At 40.5% G+C, this 19,986-nt stretch overlaps 2 protein-coding genes and 1 long non-coding RNA gene across 4 annotated transcripts in view; 1 reads left to right on the top strand and 2 right to left on the bottom strand.

The window, feature by feature from the left end:
- The window catches only part of bckdk (branched chain ketoacid dehydrogenase kinase), a 42,228-nt gene extending 40,513 nt beyond the window's left edge, over window positions 1-1,715 (bottom strand). Inside the window, exon 1 of the mRNA XM_035780140.2 lies at window positions 1,321-1,715. Coding sequence (XP_035636033.1) covers window positions 1,321-1,563 — 243 coding nt within the window. The 5' untranslated portion in view covers window positions 1,564-1,715. The remainder of the gene's footprint in view (window positions 1-1,320) is intronic.
- A 1,007-nt stretch (window positions 1,716-2,722) lies between these two features.
- lrwd1 (leucine-rich repeats and WD repeat domain containing 1) lies at window positions 2,723-14,383 on the bottom strand. Of its 2 annotated transcripts, none has more exons than XM_052529847.1 (16): window positions 14,364-14,383; window positions 12,768-12,854; window positions 12,264-12,498; window positions 11,904-12,023; window positions 11,563-11,709; window positions 11,342-11,437; window positions 10,723-11,103; window positions 10,382-10,514; window positions 9,289-9,395; window positions 8,902-9,112; window positions 7,490-7,562; window positions 7,158-7,298; window positions 6,960-7,054; window positions 6,505-6,672; window positions 6,145-6,251; window positions 2,723-3,579 (listed from the first exon to the last, which is right to left on the bottom strand). In XM_052529847.1, exons 2-16 carry the CDS (start codon window positions 12,845-12,847, stop codon window positions 3,427-3,429), a joined length of 2,247 nt encoding a protein of 748 aa, XP_052385807.1. In that variant the 5' UTR covers window positions 12,848-12,854; window positions 14,364-14,383; the 3' UTR covers window positions 2,723-3,426. The 2 variants fall into 2 exon arrangements, with proteins under 2 accessions (XP_052385807.1, XP_035636030.1); XM_035780137.2 differs by lacking the exon at window positions 14,364-14,383 and adding an exon at window positions 13,337-13,573.
- On the top strand, window positions 13,330-18,065 carry LOC127933113 (uncharacterized). The gene is made up of 2 exons (XR_008147437.1): window positions 13,330-13,418; window positions 13,521-18,065. It is a non-coding gene; the product is annotated as an uncharacterized LOC127933113 (long non-coding RNA).
- Window positions 18,066-19,986: the final 1,921 nt, after the last annotated feature.

Here is a 19,986-nt window from a genome sequence, read left to right as displayed (position 1 = left end):
TACTGACCAAGACAAGGCAGAGATCACACATTATGCCGTTTTTAAAGGTCTCTGCACTGGCTGCCTGTGAGTTTCAGAATTAATTGCAATATTCTTCTATTGGTCTTAAAACAATTCACAATTGTGCACTGCAATACATGTACCCAGTAGGTCACTCAGGTCCTTTTAACTATCAGCCTCTGGAATAGCCTGCCAGAGAACCTGAGGGGGGCAGAAATGATAGATATATATATATAAAAAAGACCTTAAAACACAATCTTTTTATCTTTGCTCAAATTCAGTTTGTCCCATTCTTTTGTTTTTTTTGTCTTATGTTTGTTGTGTAGTAAATATGAGGTTCTCTTCTCATAGTTTTTTTTCTGTAAAGCACATACCAATGTATGTCTGAAATGCGCTGTATATATATATATATAGCATGACATTGGCTTATGCCACTTCTATCCTTTGAGGAGGTAGTGTCACTGGTTTAATAATGAGATTCAACTAATGACCAAAATGGTTTGTAAACATGATTTTTTTTTTTAAATGTGGGCCCTGGGCTGCTGGTGCCAAATAATGTCTGGGACATGAATTACATAAGGATTTGTAATTGTTAGCACAATGGTTTCACGATTTGAGTTAATGAAGGCCCTGCACATGTCCCACTACCAAGTCAAATAGGAATGAAAACTGTAGGTTGCTAGCTGCAGTCACACACAAATACAGCAGCCACATGACCATGTTATTGATTTTCTCGGTCGTTTAATGATCTGGTGAATGATAAGCTGAAATATAAAATTATCTGGTAAACTCTTGAAAAAGTAGGGTACTACCAGTTCCCCTCTCGTTTACTAGTCCTATCATATAATTTAGTGTCCGCTGACTAATTTCTGTCTAGGTTAATTTACTGACCTTGGATTGACCCTTGTCTATGCCAGTGTTGTTCACTCCCACTAATCACAAACGATACTAGCTAGGTAGTTAAATTAACAAATCTATATTTTAATAATACCTAAATTAGGCTATAAAGCGAGCAAGTCTGGCACTTTTGCGGTTATTTCACATGGTGGTAGTTACAGTTGCTTGCTACTATAGCTAGCAGAATATCTACCCCAAAGCAATGCACGAGTGTATACATACGTTACAAACATTCTTACCAACGATTCTAGCTAACCATACGTGTTCTCAACAGCTACTGTAGCTAGCTGGTTACAGCGGTTCCCTTTACGACGCTGGTTAACTGCGCTAGCCAACGTCATCTAGCTAGCTCCTGAAAGCCAGTGCTGCGGCTTAGTACTGCATGGGCAACAATGGCAAGTTTGGTTTACAGAATTTCCTTACCTTTTCTGCCGAGACATCGATTGCAGACTGGTTGTAAAACGACGTAACGGTTTTGGACCTCTCTCGTGCCAGTTCTGTATATCCCTGTATTGAAGATGTAGAACGAAATCTTTCGTTGTCTGTCGAGGTGGGGGTGATTGTTTTCGTGATGGGGGCAAGCAAAAGCCTTCTCACCCTCGGGGTCGTGATAGTACCACCACAGCCCAGCATCTCAAACGCAGTACCTGTCACTCTGCGACGCATTTTGAAAATCAATTAACAAGGACAGAGTCCTGTTCTGAGATTGTTTAAAATATTTACTGTCTCAACAGGCCATTATATTAGGCCACCCTTGCACAAAGACACGCTTACAGCCTCATGAAGAGTACAGAATGGTCTTTATATGAAGATTGACCAGCCTGCAACAGTGTTTGTCAGAAGACGTGTTGGTTTAACCAATCGCAGAGACGAGAGGCGGGAATAGGGTATTTCCACTCCCACAATTTACTGGTAACGTTACTGAGGGAGCAGGAAGAGCACACAATGTTCTTTTATGTCAATGGATGTTTATAAAACGGTTTATATATATATACACACAGAATGTATTTGGCATAGTCCAATACAATGCAAAGGATTATGCTAAATAAGTTAGTCACCAGTTGAGTAAAATAAAGAAAAAGAAAATAAGAGCCACTACTTTCTGTTTCTCTCCATGTAATTAGTGTGCCATGATATACATTTAATGAGGTCAAAATGTTAAGCACATTTCACCACAATGGGAAATGTGCTTAAAAGGAATTGCTCAAGCACCAGTGAACACATTTAGGTTTCCCCCTCGAATAGATACACTGAAATTACAAAAGTGTTGGCCTATGTATGTATACCAAGAATAGAGTTACACGTGGGAAGATGGTTTTTACCACATACAAATAGGCACATTTGAATTGACGGCCCTCCAACTGGTAATTACTTGTGGGAAACTCATCTATCATCTCTGAGCTCCGACATGCTGAACTCTGATGTCACATATGAAGGAAAATACCTCATAACAGCATTTCCGGCAGTTAAATGTAATAAAACATGTATAAAAAGCAATCTATTCATGTTTTTTTTTAAACTATAATTTATTTGCGAGCACAATAGCTGTACTTTTAGTTCATGGTTGCCTCAGCTTGTTTTTGTGTTGTAACCATTTCTCAACGAGTTCCAAGCATGTGAATGCATCCAATTTCACAAATGGCAATTACCACCTTCCCACTTGGTTATCAACGCAGCATTATGCTGGTTTTCAAAGTCAGCTCAATTCTGATCTTGTGCCAAATTATTAGCAAAATATCTGATCTTATTGGTAAAAACTCCAATTAGTGGCAAAAGATCAGAATTGGGCTGCCTGTATAGCCGCATACAAAAACACACTACACAATTGAAATTTAGGACATCAATCCCATTTAATGTGGCAGATGTTCTTAATGTAAATCATATCCACCAACACTCGAAAAGGCCATAATAATCTGCATGTACAATCATGCATTGTGGTTGAAACAGTTCAAACATCATTTTGATCATACGTTTCCATGTCAGTGGATAAACTGATATTGTATGTATAATTTGGGGAAAGAAAATGTTTACAAAAACCAAAACCACATTAGACAATCTAACTGAATAGTAAAAGTACAATTAGTACAGTTGTAAAAATAAAAAGGTAAAAATGCAAATACATCCAATCTGTACAGGCATCACACATGAATTTCAGTACATGTATATTCATCTTCAGAAAAAATAATATATTGTTCTTATCTTGCCATGAGGCAATCTCTGCATCAAAATAGACTACATCTAATAGATGCTGGCGAGGAGGGGAGATAAAATTAGGGCTGGTACGTTTAAGCCGAGTGGTAAGGTGAGAAGTCAATAGTAGAGAGTGAGGTCAAACAACAACCAGAAAGGGGCCAAGGCCAAGCACAAGCATATTCCCAATAGCATTGAATAAATTCCTTTCCTTACTGAACATCACTGCCTTGAAAGGGCAGTCTTGATAGGTTGAAGTGATACCAGTAAAACCTACCCAGTATTTACACCCATCAGTGAACGTGGAAAAATTAACCCGGGAGATGTTATGTTTGGTCCTCAGGAAGACTCTGTTCTTATCCACACCACTGCCATGTTCTTGTCACTGAGGGCCACCAGGTATCTGAGCTCAGGGTCCATGGCCACACTGTTGATAGGGGGACCTTCCACTGGGCCCTGTCCATTCCTCACAGGTAACGGCCATGCCAGGATCTGCAAAGCCCCAAACTGCTTTAGTAGGTAATCTAATTACATGGAAAACATTTGATGACGCCCAGAATATAATTTCAGTGAGAAATTATGACATAAGACTGACCGGTTGTAGACTAGAGGGAAAGATGAAGGGTGCCATAGCAGAGCCTGTCAATTGCCCACCATGAGTGGCTCAGGGTTTCCGTTAAGGTAAATATGGCACCAGACATTTGCCCGGCAGCATTTTAAATTTACCACACATTTGTGAAATTTACCAGACCCATATGCATTGGGTACGTAACCTGATTAGGGCATCCACCCAGCACAATTAAAAATATATGGCAAATAGAAATCGAACTGGTTGGACATCAGAAATATATGAGGTTGAGGGTAGACGAAGGACAGGACTAAAAACAAACAAAATATAACTATTGTAAAATAGATTGTGTCCGTAAAATGTGTACCGTATGTATAAGCTGGAAGTAGAAGCCTAAGTGTTGTTGTTCATTAGTTTATTCCAATTATGGGAGGGATGGTAGGGTTAGTAGAACAATAATAAAAGGAAGATATATATTTTTACAGATATGTATATATACAGTACCAATCAAAAGTTTGGACACACCCACTCATTCAAGGGTTCTTCTTTATTTTTACTATTTTCTACAATGTAGAATAACAGTGAATACATCAAAACTATGAAATAACACAGGGAATCATGTCGTAACCAAAAAAAAGTGTTAAACAAATTAACATATACTTGAGATTCTTCCAAGTAGCCACCCTTTCCTTGACGATAGCTTTGCACACTCTTGGCATTCTCTCAACTAGTTTCATGAGGTAGTCACCTGGAATGCATTTCAATTAACACACCTGCCTTGTTAAAAGTTATTTTGTGGAATTTCGTTCCTTCTTAATGCGTTTGAGCCAATCAGTTTTGTTGTGACAAGGTAGGGGGGGGTATATAGAAGATAGCCCTATTTGGTAAAATACCAAGTCCATATTATGGCAAGAATAGCTCAAATTAGCAACGTTTGCGCTTAGTGGGACTATCAATTGTTTTTCAACAGGACAATAACACCTCCAGGCTGTGTAAGGGCTATTTGACCAAGGAGAGTAATGGAGTGCTGCATCAGATGACCTGGCCTCCACAATCACCCAACCTCAACCCATTGAGATGGTTTGGGATGAGTTGAACCACAGAGTGAAGGAAAAGCAGCCAACAAGTGCTCAGCATTTGTTGGAACTCCTTCAAGACTGTTGGAAAAGCATTCCTAATGAAGCTGGTTGAGAGAATGCCAAGAGTGCGCAAAGCTGTCACGGCAAAGGGTGGCTACTTTGAAGAATCTCAAACATATATATTTTGATTTGTTTAACACTTTTTGGGTACTACATGATTCCATATGTTACTTCATAGTTTTGATGTTCACTATTATTCTACAATGTAGAAAGTAGAAAAAAATAAAGAAAAACCCTTGAATGAATAGGTGCGTCCAAACTTTTGACTGGTACTGTATATACAACACATATATGGGGGATAGAAAATGATGCAGACAATTACATTGATGGAAGCTACAAACAATCTGCAATATTAAAGCTGATCTACCACCCCAAAAAAATCAACAAAAAAATAAAAATAAAAGGTTTGTGCCTTTGTCTACTAGACAATGAAAGAAAGTTGATAAAACAATTGCCTCCACAGATATGGTCTGATTTTGGCTAGGCTATTTTGAAGCAAGGAAAGACATGCCTCATAATATCTATTGAAACCTTCAGGTTTTCAAAATGCATATTGCCTCCATCTTATTGCAAGGTGGTGTGTGACACGCTGGTGAAGCCTGCTTTCCGTTGCCTATGCATTTGGTATTTGAGATGCTGTAGCATCAGCTCTCGCACTGACTAAGACATTTTCTGCTCAAAGGCTCTCTGTATGCTGTATACGAGAAAGAATATACATAGTGAATATACTGTACACACGTGACAATTTAATTTCACAAAATTGTGCAAATTAACATACAGACCGATAAGCATGACGAGTCCAAATATTTTCCATCGACTGGTATTTCCACCAATTAATAGGCTAAAAATCATTATTATTTCGCAAAGGGATTTTTTTCTTCTTTTCCCAGACAATTGACTGGTTAACAGAAACCCTGGAGTGCCTCAATATTTGGTTCAAGTTAGATGGTGACCATCTTTCCCATTCATTTAAGATTGAGACATATAGCTGGATCTACACAACAGATGGCTAGGACATGGATAATTACCTTGAGTAACCTGTACCCCCGCGCAATGATTCAGTACCGGTACCCCTATATAGCCTCGGTATTGTTATTTTGTATTACTAAATAAACTAAAGGAAAAGTAAATATTTTCTTAACTATATCATGAACTGCATTGTTGGTTAAAGGCTTTTAAGTAAGCATTACATGGTAAGGTTTACCATACCTGTTATATTCGTAGCTTGCGACCAATAAACATTGATTTGATTAATCTCAACAGGAGACCACATTTAAGGTCCGAAAACTTCTGACAAATGTTATTTTGGAGTAAACTATCATTTTAATAAGTTGTTTCACTAATAAGTACCTCTGTGGCAGGAATTGCTTTGCCACTCCTAAAGTTGGCCTTGAGGTCTGTTACATGGTACGTCCACAGTCTCCCTCTTTCGTCACCACACACCACATAGCCTTTACCTAGTAAAGAAGAACATACGCTCTCAATCACATTAAACTGTTTTATACAATAATGGTTTTGATGAAAACAATTTTACTATCTTTCTTAGTCAACGGTTGTGGGGGTAATCCCTTCAATCGTGCCTTTATGTCTGTATTAGAATTTTAAGACTATGGGTTTGATCAATGCCATTTACACATTATGGTCTTGACTGAAAAAGTTGCATGCTGGAACATGCTATGACATGCTGTGTTGTGACATGTTGCGACTCACTGGGGCAGGTGTTGAGGGACAGGTAGGGGATGTCCGTGCTGGACCACTGCAGCTCCACCAGGATCACAGCACATACCTTCTTCTTCTTCTTCTTCTTATTGAGCCGCTGGGCTCGCGTGTCGTTCCAGCTCCACAGGTAGATCGAGCCCTGCATGTGGCTCTTAGAGGCTGAGAGGGATAGAAAACATGTGGACAAAGTGAGGAGGAGGAAAGGGAAAAATGGAAAGGAGAGACGTGGAGGGAAACGAGAAGGGGAGGGGTGACTTCCAGGGTTAGCGCTTGTAAATGAACAGGCTCATGCTAGATTTATTTGAATTACATCAAACCCAATATCCCCTTTAGGGATCTATAAAGTTGATTGAATTCCAGTCAAGTCAAATAAAATCTGCCTAAGTCATAAAAGACAATCTAATAACGGGGTCAGTGTCCGATCAAAACAGGAACAGTTGACTCACCGACGACATCGTTTGTGAGGAATCCCAAGCCATCAATGGTGTGGTAGTCATGGTCCTTGTCATACACAGGGAATGTGATCTCCATCTCCTCAGACCTGTAGAGGGAAAAGAAGACCGTGAGTTGACGCTCAGGCAGCAGTCCAACTTTCAATGTCTCTCCACGCAGGCACACACAGACAAAGACAAACGGATCCTCACCTTTTCTTGGAGTCTTTGTTGAGCTGGATGTTGTAGATGTGCAGCCCCTTCTCACAGGCAGCGATGAGGTGTGTGTCTGGGGTGGCAGGGGGTAGGCAGAAGTGCAGGGGTGTGGAGGTGGTCTCCAACACCAACAGCTGACTGTTGGGCCATAAAATGTGTTAACACTAGGGCAGAGACATCAGACATCAAAAACTCTGAGCATTATGACATGGACAAGTGTACACTTCGTTACCATTGTTATACATTTCGACTCAATACTTGCAAACCAAATTCATTTGCCCACAATATCAACAAAAAACTAATATAAAGCACCGTCAGAGTGGACTCACGTGACTTTGAAATTGTAGTCGCTGTCCACTCCGCCAATGTCCCACAATAATATATTTTTATCGTACGACCCAGCTGGGGGAAAAAAAGAGAACGTTTGAACGAGGGAGCATACATACAACATATCACATTACATCACACTCATTTAGCATATGGATCTCATTTGGAATTCAGGTCCAGAGTAAAGTGCCACCTCAGCACATGCAGTTTGGCGCCTTTTGACCCTTCTATTGGAGTACGGAACCTACAACCGTGATGTTATGCTCCAACCAACTAAGCTTATGAGACAACAAAATAAAATACACTGAACAAAAATATAAACAACATGTAAAGTGTTGGTCCCATGTTTCATGAGCTGAAATAAAAGATCCCAGAAATGTTCGATACGCACAAAAAGCGTATTTCTCTCAGATTTGTTAACATCCCTGTTGCGAAGCATTTATCCTTTGCCAAATTAATCCAGCCACCTGATAGGTGTGGCATGTCAAGAAGCATATTAAACAGCATGGTCATTACACAGGTGCACCTTGTGCGGAGGACAATAAAAGGTCATTCTAAAATGTGCAGTTGTGTCACACAACACAATGCCACAGATGTCTCAAGTTTGAGGGAGCGTGCAATTGGCATGCTGACTGCTGGAATATCCACCACAGCTGTTAACAGAGAATTTAATGTTCATTACATTACCATAAGCTGCCTCCAACTATGTTTCATAGTCCAACCGGCCTCACAACCGCAGACCACGTGTAACCACGCCAGCCCAGGACCTCTACATCCGGTTACTTCAACTGTGGGATTGTCTGAGACCACCCAGAAACTGTCTCAGGGAAGCTCACCTACATGCTAGTCATCCTCACCAGGATCTTGACCTGACTGCAGTTTCGCTTCAAAACAGACAACAACTTTCAATTGCCATTGGCACGCTGGAGAAGTGCTCTTCGCGGATTAATCCTGGTTTCAACTGTACCGGGCAGACGGCAGACAGTGTATGGCACTGTGCTATTTGCTGATGTCAACGTTGTAAACAGAGTGGGGTTATGATCCAGGCAGGCATAAGATACGGACAACGAACACAATTTAATTTTATCAATCCTGAGGCCCATTAACGTGTCATTAATCCGCTGCTATCAGCTAGTGTTTCAGCATGATAATGCACACCCCATGTCACAAGGATCTGTACACAATTCCTGGAAGCTGAACATTTCCAGGTCCAGGTTGTGAAGGAGATGTGTCGCACTGCATGAGGAAAATGGTGGTCCCAGTCATGTGACATCAAAGATTAGGGCTTAATGAATTTACTTCAATTGACTGATTTCCTTATATGAACTGTAACTCAATCAAATCTTTGAAATTGTTGCATGTTGAGTTTATATTTTTGATCAGTGTAGAAGATAAACAGGAAGTGGCCACTCACTGAAGAGAAAGTTGCCCTGGCGGGGACTGAAGCAGAGGATGGAGAGGGCTTTGCGGCTGGCTCTGAACTCTCCGTACGCCATGTTGGCTCTGGGGTGAAGCAGTTTCACCAAGCCTCGCTTCCCCCCTGCCGCCAAGACACTGCAGGGCCGCATGCAAACGTTGCCCTTCCGTGACATCAGCACAGTTGACCATGCCAGAGAGAAGAACTCCTGATGGGTGGAATCATAAATTAACATCTTAATCCCCATTATTTCACCATTTATTTTGTTTTCTAACATGGAATGTGCATGATAAACAAGAACATGGTGGGATAAAGTATGATGTTTTCTACCAAGCTAAATTGCCCTATCAGGAAAAACGGTACATGCGCAGAAGCAGGACTGACCTCACCAGGGACCTTATACTTCTTCATAACCAGTCCCGTCTCACAGTCGATCAGGCACACAGACTCTCCTCCACACGTTGCCACAATACGAGTCGCACCATTCACATCTACAACATGACAGGGAGAAGAACACAGGGTTTGCTAGAGCAGATTATTTTTTGACACCGTTTCTGTGGAGCTTATCATGATTATAAATTGGAGTAACATGCACTCTCAAATTGCTTATAACCACCCCCCTCCAAAACACATTCAGACAGCCGTGAAGAGGGCATGATAAAGCCTATTCCCCTTCAGGAGACTGAAAAGATTTGGCATGGGTCCTGAGATCCTCAAAAGGTTCTACAACTGCACCATCGAGAGCATCTTGACTTGTTTCATCACTGCCTGGTATGGCAACTGCTCGGCCTCCAACCTTGAGGCACTACAGAGAGTAGCGCGTACGCCCAGTACATCACTGGGGCCAAGCTTCCTGCCTTCCAGGACCTCTATACCAGGCGGTGTCAGAGGAAGGTCCTAAAAATTGTCAAAGACTCCAGTCACCCTAGTCATAGACTGTTCTTTCTGCTGCCACACAAGAAGCGGTACCGAAGCGCCAAGTCTAGATCACAAGCTGCCATTTATGGTTAAAAAACTCGCTGAACATTGTTCCATGCTGTCATGTGATCACATTGGAGAAGCATGTAGAGAGCTGCTTTCTCAGACTTTCTTAACAGCTTCTGCCCCCAAGCCATAAGACTCCTGAACAGCTAATCAAATGGCTACCCAGACTATTTGGCTAATCACTTTAATAACTCCACCTATATGTACATATTATTACCTAAATTACCTCAACTAACCGGTGCCCCCACACATGGACTCTGTACAGGTACCCCCTGTATATAGCCTCGCTTGTTATTTTACTGCGGCTGTTTAAATATTTGTTACTTTTATTTTCTATCTTATCCATTTTCCCTTGCTTCTTAAAGCATTGTTGGTTAAGGGCTTGTATGCAAGTAAGCATTTCACTGTAAGGTCTACTACACCTGTTGTATTCGGCACATGTGAAAAATACTATTTGATTTGAGACCCCATTGAAGGACAGGACAGTACTCACCTCCATTGTAGTCTAGCGGGGGCTGGAAGGAACAGGCCCACAGCTGGGTGCTAAAGTCATCAGGGCTGTCCTGTTTACTGTGACACTGCAGGACGTGAAGAGGCTGCAGACTCACTGGCTCCTGTGATGAATGCTAGAGGAGATGGAGGAGAGGATAAGGGGGGTAGAGTGGACAGGGTGGGGGATGTATTAATGTGTGAGTTCCTGTGTTAATCAATGAAAAGCTAATGGCCACATGATGAGCAACCATCAAGTCTCCAGCTAAAGTCACACTGTATCTTTATTGAGCGTAGTACTAGTATGTGCTATACCAAAAACAAACCAAGACTAGAAAATCATACCGGAGACTTGGTACAGATTACTTTCCCAGGTGTCTCGTTGACCTCTGTGGACCGCTGTTGCTTGGCAGACTTGCGAGTCCGTTTGGCCAGTGGCATGTCTTCTTTGGACTGATGTTGCTTCTCTCTCAGGCCGTTCCTGGGGGTCACCAGGAGTTTGGACTGGCCCCTAATGGGGGTGGCTGGGATCTGTGCTGCCTTATGGGTCCTTGGCGTGGTGCTGATGGGCCGCTCTGCCTTATGAGGGATGCTTTGCAGACGGCTTGACCTGTGTGGGCTGTCCTCGGCTTGAACACTCGCTCTGGCTATTTTCTGAGGGTTTAGGGTTACGTCGCATTTGACAGCCGAGGCGGAACGCTTCCTCTTGGCTGGGAAAGGAAAATTCTGAAAACATGGGGAAAATCTATCTTATCATAAAGGAAAGGTACACAATTAATCTAAAAGCTTTGTAAAAGATCTGTCCATAAACTTGATCTATTTACCATCTATTACAAATATTTATGATCCAAACACAGCATTTGGAACATTACCTGCTTAAATAATAACAACCCTTTGAACATAAACTCTATGAAAATAATTCAGAGCAGGATTCTCTGTATAGTAATGAGTATTGAATCCTTACACAGTTCTTCTTTGTATCAGCAGGCTCCTCTGTATCTCTGTACTCTTCATTTGGCTCGGTCAAAGAGCGAAGGTGCTCTTTAGCTATCATCTCCACCTAGAAGCCAGTGATACAATGTCAGAAACCAGTGAGAGAATATGCATGGTTCCAGTTGTACTCCGATAAAATAAAATCATTGTCCTATAAGGAAAAGAGAAATGTAATAAGCAGTTAAAACCTACCCTCCATTTTGTGTAGTCGGTCAGAGAGCTGGGGCCATATTTCACCTTATGACGCACCGCACTGACAAAATCCCTCTCCACAATGGCTAGTTTCTCTGCTGTTTGGTGGTCAGGGAGTGAAAAGCTGGTCTCCCACAGCGCTAACACCTAGAAACCAAAGAATTCAACAGAATTGGTCACTACTTTGTAGCAAATTATGCATAACAGTGCTTGTTTGATGAAAGACACAAACGGTTATCAGGTAATGACTATTTTTATCCGTTCATTTTTAAGTAGGTAAATGGCAAACTATAATAAAGTGCAAAGTGTTTAGGAATTCATTTGAACACAGTGGCTCATACCCTCTTCCTGAGGTTCTCACTGTTGGCATAGCGTACGTGGTTGGCTGTATTGCTGATATCCTTTCCATTGTAAAACCTCAACTTGGGCAGGAGGATTATCAGCTTGTAGTTGTCATTGACCTGCGAGACACAAGCATTAGCAATGCGTTCCAATGGGCAGTCATTGTTAGTAAAATGGAGATATGAGAATGACTGACAAATAGCATACTGAAAAGGTGACAGAAATGACAGAATTGGTAAACCAGAAGGTAAACAAAGAAAGAGCTTGAGAAGTACAACTCTATGAGAGAAAAACATCATACAATACCAATGACTGAAGGCAGAATTAAAGGAGAAACAAACAGAGCAGTGGATCCTCACAGTGATGTAGATGTTGTCCTCCATCCTCAGATCCTCCAGGGTGGTCAGTGTGTCCAGAGTGGTGACATCTTCCATCTCATTGTTGGTCAGGTCTAGAGAGCGTAGGGAGGGCAGGACTAGCCCGGAGGGCATCTCCTGAAGTCTGTTCCCAGACAGGTCCAACTGTTCCAGACAGCGAAGGCGAGAAAGCAGGGGGACAGGCAGGTCACTGCTCTTCAGACCGAGCTTGGAGAGACTTTATGGGGAAGCACTGGGTCAGTACTAGCAACACCAGGTAAAATGGTAAAATAGACATGCTTTGCCTACATAACAATTTCTCTAACAAGGTATTCAAGTAGTTTTGCTCTTCCTCAAAAACTGTTCCCATAGGATTGAGACAAAATACATATCCATTAAAACAGACTTAACATGCTCTTCAGACATACATTATGCTGTGACAAAGCCATTCTCCACTCCTAGTTTGATAACATTCCCAAGTCTACAGAGGAACCAGCCTTTACTTACTTTAGTGTCTTTACTTCTTCCAGTTTGGTGTTTTCTGGAGTGCATTTCTCCAGCAGTAGTTTCTCTGTTATTTTCCCCATGTCTAGTCTGTACAAGCAAAGAGTAAACGTAAGCAGTGTTCAGCTAGTTTGGTCATATATACAGTATATATGGTCGCAGACAGCTAGGGGCGAGACTATTATCTGCAGTAGGCGATCGAAACTTGAATGTGAGAAAACCTACAATGAGTAGAACGATCACGTGGAAGTTCGAGCAACATAGATTTGCATCACTGTTTGACGTCTGTACTTTGCAAAGACAATTAGGCGTGACAAAATTGACAAAGGTCGCGCATCCATTAACTGTTGATTAAGTGTTTATTTTGTTTACAACTAACTCGTGTGAAACTTGTCACAATACTATCGAAAACGATAGCTGCCAGTATTTACGCTCGTGCTACGTTGCCACTCAAGCTCATTGATATTCAAATAATGTCAGGAATTGCGGTTGTAACTATAATTCTGATTTAATTATGACTAAAGCAGTTAATTCAACTAGATTTATATTTAGTAGTAGTAAACTATACGTACCAGAGCACAGTAGAACCTCTGTAACTTTCCCTCGAAATAATTGACAAGCCAGTCATATGGGCTTTCATCAACTTTCCATCCGGTAAGAGCCAGAGAGCCGCCATATTGAGTGTGGCAAAGTATATATATTTTTTTAACTATTAAGAACCTTTTTAAACATGACCCTTGCCTTTTGTGGTTTCAGGATGGGTGAAAACGGTGAGAGTAAACAGAAGTGGTCTTGTTATACTTGTTTGTGTTTCTGCTGGCCAGAGGGAGAAGGCGCTCCGGCTTTAAACAAATGGGGGCAATAAATGTGAATTGTTTTGATCTCAAGAAAAGGGCCCCATTGAAAGGAGTGATTACTGGGGTAGCGATAAATGTAAAAGTTGACGAACTAAAGGGGAAGATTCCCGGTGTTTGTGATGCTCGTTGTTTGGTGCAACGCAGACAGGGTGGCATGAGTGGTTAAACAGTCATTGTCTGTTCTTTTGAGTTTTGATGTTGAGTCTTTGAACCGACAAAGTGATTCAAAGTGAGTTTTTGCAAGACAAAGTTAGAATATATATGTTATCATGTTCGAGCGTTTGTGCCAAATACATTACGTTGTTAAAGGTGTCAAGCTTATGGGCATGTGATAGCAGTGTATAGGAGGAAGATTCCTAGGTGTGCAGAAGGGCATAAGACAAAGGAATGTGTAGCATTGGGGAAAGTAGTGGTATGTGTTCATTTTAGGGGTGCCCATGGGGTTGGGGATCAGAAATGTCCCGTGCGAGAGGCAGGTTGAGGTTTCCATGGTTAGAGTAGTGCAGAAGTCTAGTTAACCTGCTAGTTACCTAGAGCTACTTGGAACCCTACTAATTCCACGACTGGTCTATCGACGTCACCGCATGAAGAGGCTAAACAGACTCACCCCCATCGCGACGTCCCCCAAAGGCTAACTTTCTAGCCCCTGCTATCTGCTTGCTTGCTAACCCGGTCTGCTAACTGCTAGCCCTTGCTAACTGCTTGCTTGCTAACCCGGTCTGCTAACTGCTTGCTTGCTTACCCGGTCTGCTAACTGCTAGCTTGCCACGGTCTACTAGCTGCTAGCTTGTTTAGCCCCGACCTACTAACTGTTATCTTGTTAGCCTGCTAACTGTCTGAATCGCCGTGTCCCCCAGCCAGCCCAACCACTTACTGGACCCATATGTTCACTTGGCTACGCATGCCTCTCTATAATATCAATATGCCTTGTCCATTACTGACCTGGTTAGTGATTACTGTCTTATTTCACTGTAGAGCCTCTAGCCCTGCTCAATATGCCTTAACCAACCATGTTTTTTTTGTTTTAATTTTTTATTCATAATACAAATATCAACTTCCATTGCTACATCAAACATGTCTAGCAAACCAAACACAGGTAATAACAATGCTCAAACATACAAAAAATATAAATGAAATACAAAAAAAAAACAATTTAAGTGCAAATATATTCACTCTGAAAATATCTTATTATGATTCATGAAGATGTTATTCTTTTTGTTATTCACTAGGGTTAGTGTTTTAATAAGATAATCAAATTCAATCAGAAAAATTGGTAATTTTGGTATATAATTTTGGAATTTTTGTTTGTGTATAAACTATTTGGCAACAATAATTTAAAAAATAATTAACAATCATTTCAGTGGTTTTGTTATCATTGCAATAGTAACATATTTTATGTTAAAATTATAGGCGGTGTTCATAATGGTAAATAAGTACTTTGCAAGGTTTTCCCAAAATTCAGACACAAATTTACATTCAAAGAACAAGTGAGACAAGATTCTCACCTTTTTCACAGAAAATGCAGATATCATCAATAGCCACAAATTTGGACATCAGAGAATTACATGGATATATCTTATGCAAAATGTTTACGTGCACTTCCTTAACTTTGTTTGGTATACAGTATTTGTAAGGTCTTAACCATGCATTTTTCCAGACAATGTCAGGAATAAGCATGTTCCAGAAGAATTTTCCTCTCGGTGTAAGTTGGTTTTGTGAATGAAGAATTTGTCTTATTTATTACGACAAGATTTCTCAAGTAAGCCCACGCCTTCCAATCTGAGTTCTGGATAAACTTTGTGATCATTCCCAAAATGAAGATGACTTTTCACAAGTGTAGTTAGACCACTGGGAACGGCTTTGATCACAGAAATAACTCTCTGAAAGGTATTGTAAACTCTTTCAATGTTATAAATTGTTCATATGTGAGAATATTACCCTTGTTGTCAAAAATATCAAGGACAAAGTCAATATTCCTCTCATGCCAGTTGGGGTAGGTGGTGAGGGTAGGCAACAACATTTCCACCCCGCTGATCCTCAACACTGGGGCCCCACAAGGGTGCGTTCTGAGCCCTCTCCTGTACTCCCTGTTCACCCACGACTGCGTGGCCAAGCACGCCTCCAACTCAATCATCAAGTTTGAGGACGAAACAACAGTGGTAGGCTTGATTACCAACAACGACGAGACGGCCTACAGGGAGGAGGTGAGGGCCCTCGGAGTGTGGTGTCAGGAAAATAACCTCACACTCAACGTCAACAAAACTAAGGAGATGATTGTGGACTTCAGGAAACAGCAGAGGGAACACCCCCCTATCCACATTGATGGAACAGTAGTGGAGAGGGTAGTAAGTTTTAAGTTCCTCGGCGTACACATCACAGACAAACTGAATAGGTCCACCCACACAGACAGCATCGTGAAGAAGGCGCAGCAGCGCCGGGGGCAAACTACCTGCCCTCCAGAACACCTACACCACCCGATGTCACAGGAAGGCCATAAAGATCATCAAGGACAACAACCCCCCGAGCCACTGCCTGTTCACCCCGCTATCATCCAGAAGGCGAGGTCAGTACAGGTGCATCAAAGCTGGGACCGAGAGACTGAAAAACAGCTTCTATCTCAAGGCCATCAGACTGTTAAACAGCCACCACTAACGTTGAGTGGCTGCTGCCAACACACTGACTCAACTCCAGCCACTTTAATAATGGGAATTGATGGGAAATGATGTAAAATATATCACTAGCCACTTTAAACAATGCTACCTAATATAATGTTTACATACCCTACATTATTCATCTCATATGTATATAATGTACTCTATATCATCTACTGCATCTTTATGTAATACATGTATCACTAGCCACTTTAACTATGCCACTTTGTTTACATATTCATCTCATATGTATATGGTGCACTCAATACCATCTACTGTACCTTGCCTATGCCGCTCTGTACCATCACTCACTCATATCTTTATGTACATATTCTTATCCCCTTATACTTTTGTCTATAAGGTAGTAGTTTTGGAATTGTTAGCTAGATTACTTGTTGGTTATTACTGCATTGTCGGAACTAGAAGCACAAGCATTTCGCTACACTCGCATTAACATCTGCTAACCATGTGTATGTGACAAATCAAATTTGATTTGATTTGGGTAAAACAATGACTTATTCCTTACAGTTATGTCTGAATTATTCCACAAAAGAGCTTTATGAGGGGAAAAATTGTGCAGGAAACATATTTTCCAGGCCAGTAAAGCTTGTTGGTGAAACCTAGCCAATTTAGCAGGTAATCTTTCAGGAATATAATTACATTTCAGTAAAAATTGAAGACCTCCCAATTTATTAAACACATTATTTGGAATGAAATACCATATTGAATCGGTATCGAGCAAACATTTTTTCAACCAGTTTATCTTGAAAGTGTTATTTATGTCAACAAAGTCCAACACTTCTAGACCGCCTTCAGCTCTTTGGTTAGAAAGGACATATTTTTTTAGTTTGTGAGACTTATTTTTCCAGATGAAGTCAAGAAAGGTCTTATTGATCTCTTTAAAAGTAGCTGGATTTACACATAACGATAATGAGGGGTACACAAAACGAGACAGTCCCTCTACCTTGGACAGAAGTACTCTCCCAAGTATAGAAAGATCTCCTTGTAGCCAATTATTAAATATATTTTTAGTTCTCTTAATTTTAGGAGAGAAATTCAAATGTTGTCTGACTAAGTGTTTTTTTTGACAGATATATTCCTAAATATTTAACACAGTCCTTTACATGAATATTTTCAATTTCTTTATCATCAGAGTCAAATAAACATTTGATTTCACATTTAGAAACATTCAGTTTTAATCCTGATGCAATAGAAAATGCAGTTACAGCATTAAGGGCATGTGCGACCTGGTCTTTCTCTTAAGAAAGGATTAGTATCATCAGCTAGTTGGGAAATGTTGATTTCTTTGTTAAAAATGCTTAAGCCATACAAATGTGCATCATTCAGAATATCTAGAGATAGAAGTTCCACAACCAAAATGAATAAAAATGGCGAAATTGGGTATCCCTGTCGTACACATCCGTTGATACTAAATCTTAAGGTTTAGTAGGGCAGAACTATATATATATATCTTTGTAAAACATGCAAATTACTTTAATAAAATGTTCACCAAATCCAAAAAGTTTAAGAGACCAAAAGAGAAATTCATGTTCAATTGTGTCAAAGGCTTTACAGAAGTCCAGAAATAGGACAACCGCATCTGAATCAATTGCATCTGAATAATCTATAAGGTCCAAGACTAAACGAATGTTAGAGCTTGTGATGGCCCTTCATAAATCCTGTTTGAGTCTCATTTATAATGGTATCTATTCCTTTCTTTAATCTTTTGGCATAAAGCAGAGCAATCAATTTGTAATCAGTATTTAATAAAGTAATTGGTCTCCAATTGTCAATGAGAGAATGGTCTTTATCAGGCTTCGGAATCAGTGAAATAAGACCCTGTTTCATAGTGGAGACCCTTTCCCCTTTTTTAATGCAATCTTGAAACATATTGAAAATCGGGTCTTCTAGTAACTCCCAAAACTGTCTATAGAATTCAACTGACAGGCCATCAGGGCCAGGTGACTTCCCTTTTTTCATTGAATTCAGAGCTTCTCTAATTTCTCCAATTGACACAGGTGAATCGCAAACTGAGTGGAAATCATCCTCAATTACAGGGACACAATTCTGAATGTGGCAAATGTAACTTTCACAACCATCTTCCAGGGAAATCAAGTGATGATCAGAAAAGGGAGCCAACTGATGATCTACAACTATAACAAATTGTAACAAAAAAGGGGAAATTAGGAATAAATCTATTCTAGATTTACGTGATATAGTTTTGTTGGTCCAGGTATAACAATTAGCATCCGGATTGAAATAACGCCAGGCATCCTCAACACAGAGATCCTTGCATAATGTAATGATAATGTTACGATTTTGAAGGTTTTGACTCATTCTAGGAGGGAAACGATCTGCAGATGCATCAGGTGTTTCATTAAAATCCCCTGAAATAATTAGAAAAGCCTCTGAGTATTTGTTGTTTAAATCCTGTACTTTCCTGGTAAATTGGGTAAAAAGGGTCTTATTAGGACTATGTGAGTTATGTCCGTATACATTACAGATGATGAAAATAGCATTGTCAAGTTTAACAGTTACTATGACCCATATGCCGTCTTGTGAAGATGTAGATTCTAGAATGTCACATTTAAACTTTTGAATAAGTGTCAAAACACCAGCAGAATGATTTGATCCATGACTCAAATAGGCCATATCTTCCCAAAATTTCAAATCACTTTCACCCGAATGAGTTTCCTGAAGAAGGACAAAATCTGCATTACAGATCTGTGTTTACAGTATAAAAATAAAGCTTTCCTCTTTGTAGGATTTCTCAAACCCCTAGCATTCAGACTAACGATATTGAGTGAATTGAAAACGAACTCCTGCATTAAAAAATAAAGAACACAAATTAGATAACAAGTATTAATGTGAACAATAGAACAAACAGTGAACCTTGAGAGGATGACTCGACGGAAAACTACGCTCAGATGAGGTAGCGGTGGTTAACAGAATAACAAAATCTATTTACTTCCTTTTCTTTGGCAAGTGTTCATCAGTTGTAGTTCGAACTGTACATGTATAATTGGCAGTACATTGACTGTACTCATGGTAGTACTCACAGTTCCAATTAGCTTAATGTCAACAGAGTTACCCAGTAATAATTCTTCCTTCGATAAACGCGTGTGGGCCCTTGAACTCCGCCTTCTTTCCTTCTTGTCGTGCCTTCTGTATAGGCGGCCACAGTTTCTCTCTGGCAGCCTGATCCTGCGGTATCAGAGCTTCTTTGATGCAGAGTCTCTTCTCGTCCAGAAACTTGTTCCCCTTGGCCATTTTCCATAGGATGTCCCTGTAATGGCGCATAGTTAAGCGCAAAATGATATTGCGAGGGGGTCCATCAGATCTTTGTTTCCCAAGTCGATGTCCCACATCAATCACGTCTCTTAGCCTGTCTTTGATGCATGGTGCCACTTTTCCCAGGATATTAATGACTACTTCTCTAATATCCTCTACCTCTTTTTTTACACCTTGGATTTTCAGATTCCACCTGCGAGACTACCTTTGAAGTTCAGCTACATTCTCACACAGCTCATTATTTTTGGATTGCATTTTCTTCAGCTCATTCTCTAGGAATGTTATATTTTCCTTGTTCTCTTTTCCTTGTTCTCGCTCTCAATTTTGTGTAGTTGATTGACAGTTTCTGACAGATTATCGATCTTCTTTGATGTTTCTTCTGTAGCCCGCTCTATGATGGACACTTTGGAGAGCGTGGCGTCT

Source organism: Oncorhynchus keta, chromosome 11 (assembly GCF_023373465.1).
Source record: "Oncorhynchus keta strain PuntledgeMale-10-30-2019 chromosome 11, Oket_V2, whole genome shotgun sequence".
Lineage (NCBI taxonomy): Eukaryota > Metazoa > Chordata > Actinopteri > Salmoniformes > Salmonidae > Oncorhynchus > Oncorhynchus keta.
Note: the sequence above shows the minus strand (reverse complement) of the source record. Positions and strands in the feature narration are given on the sequence as shown.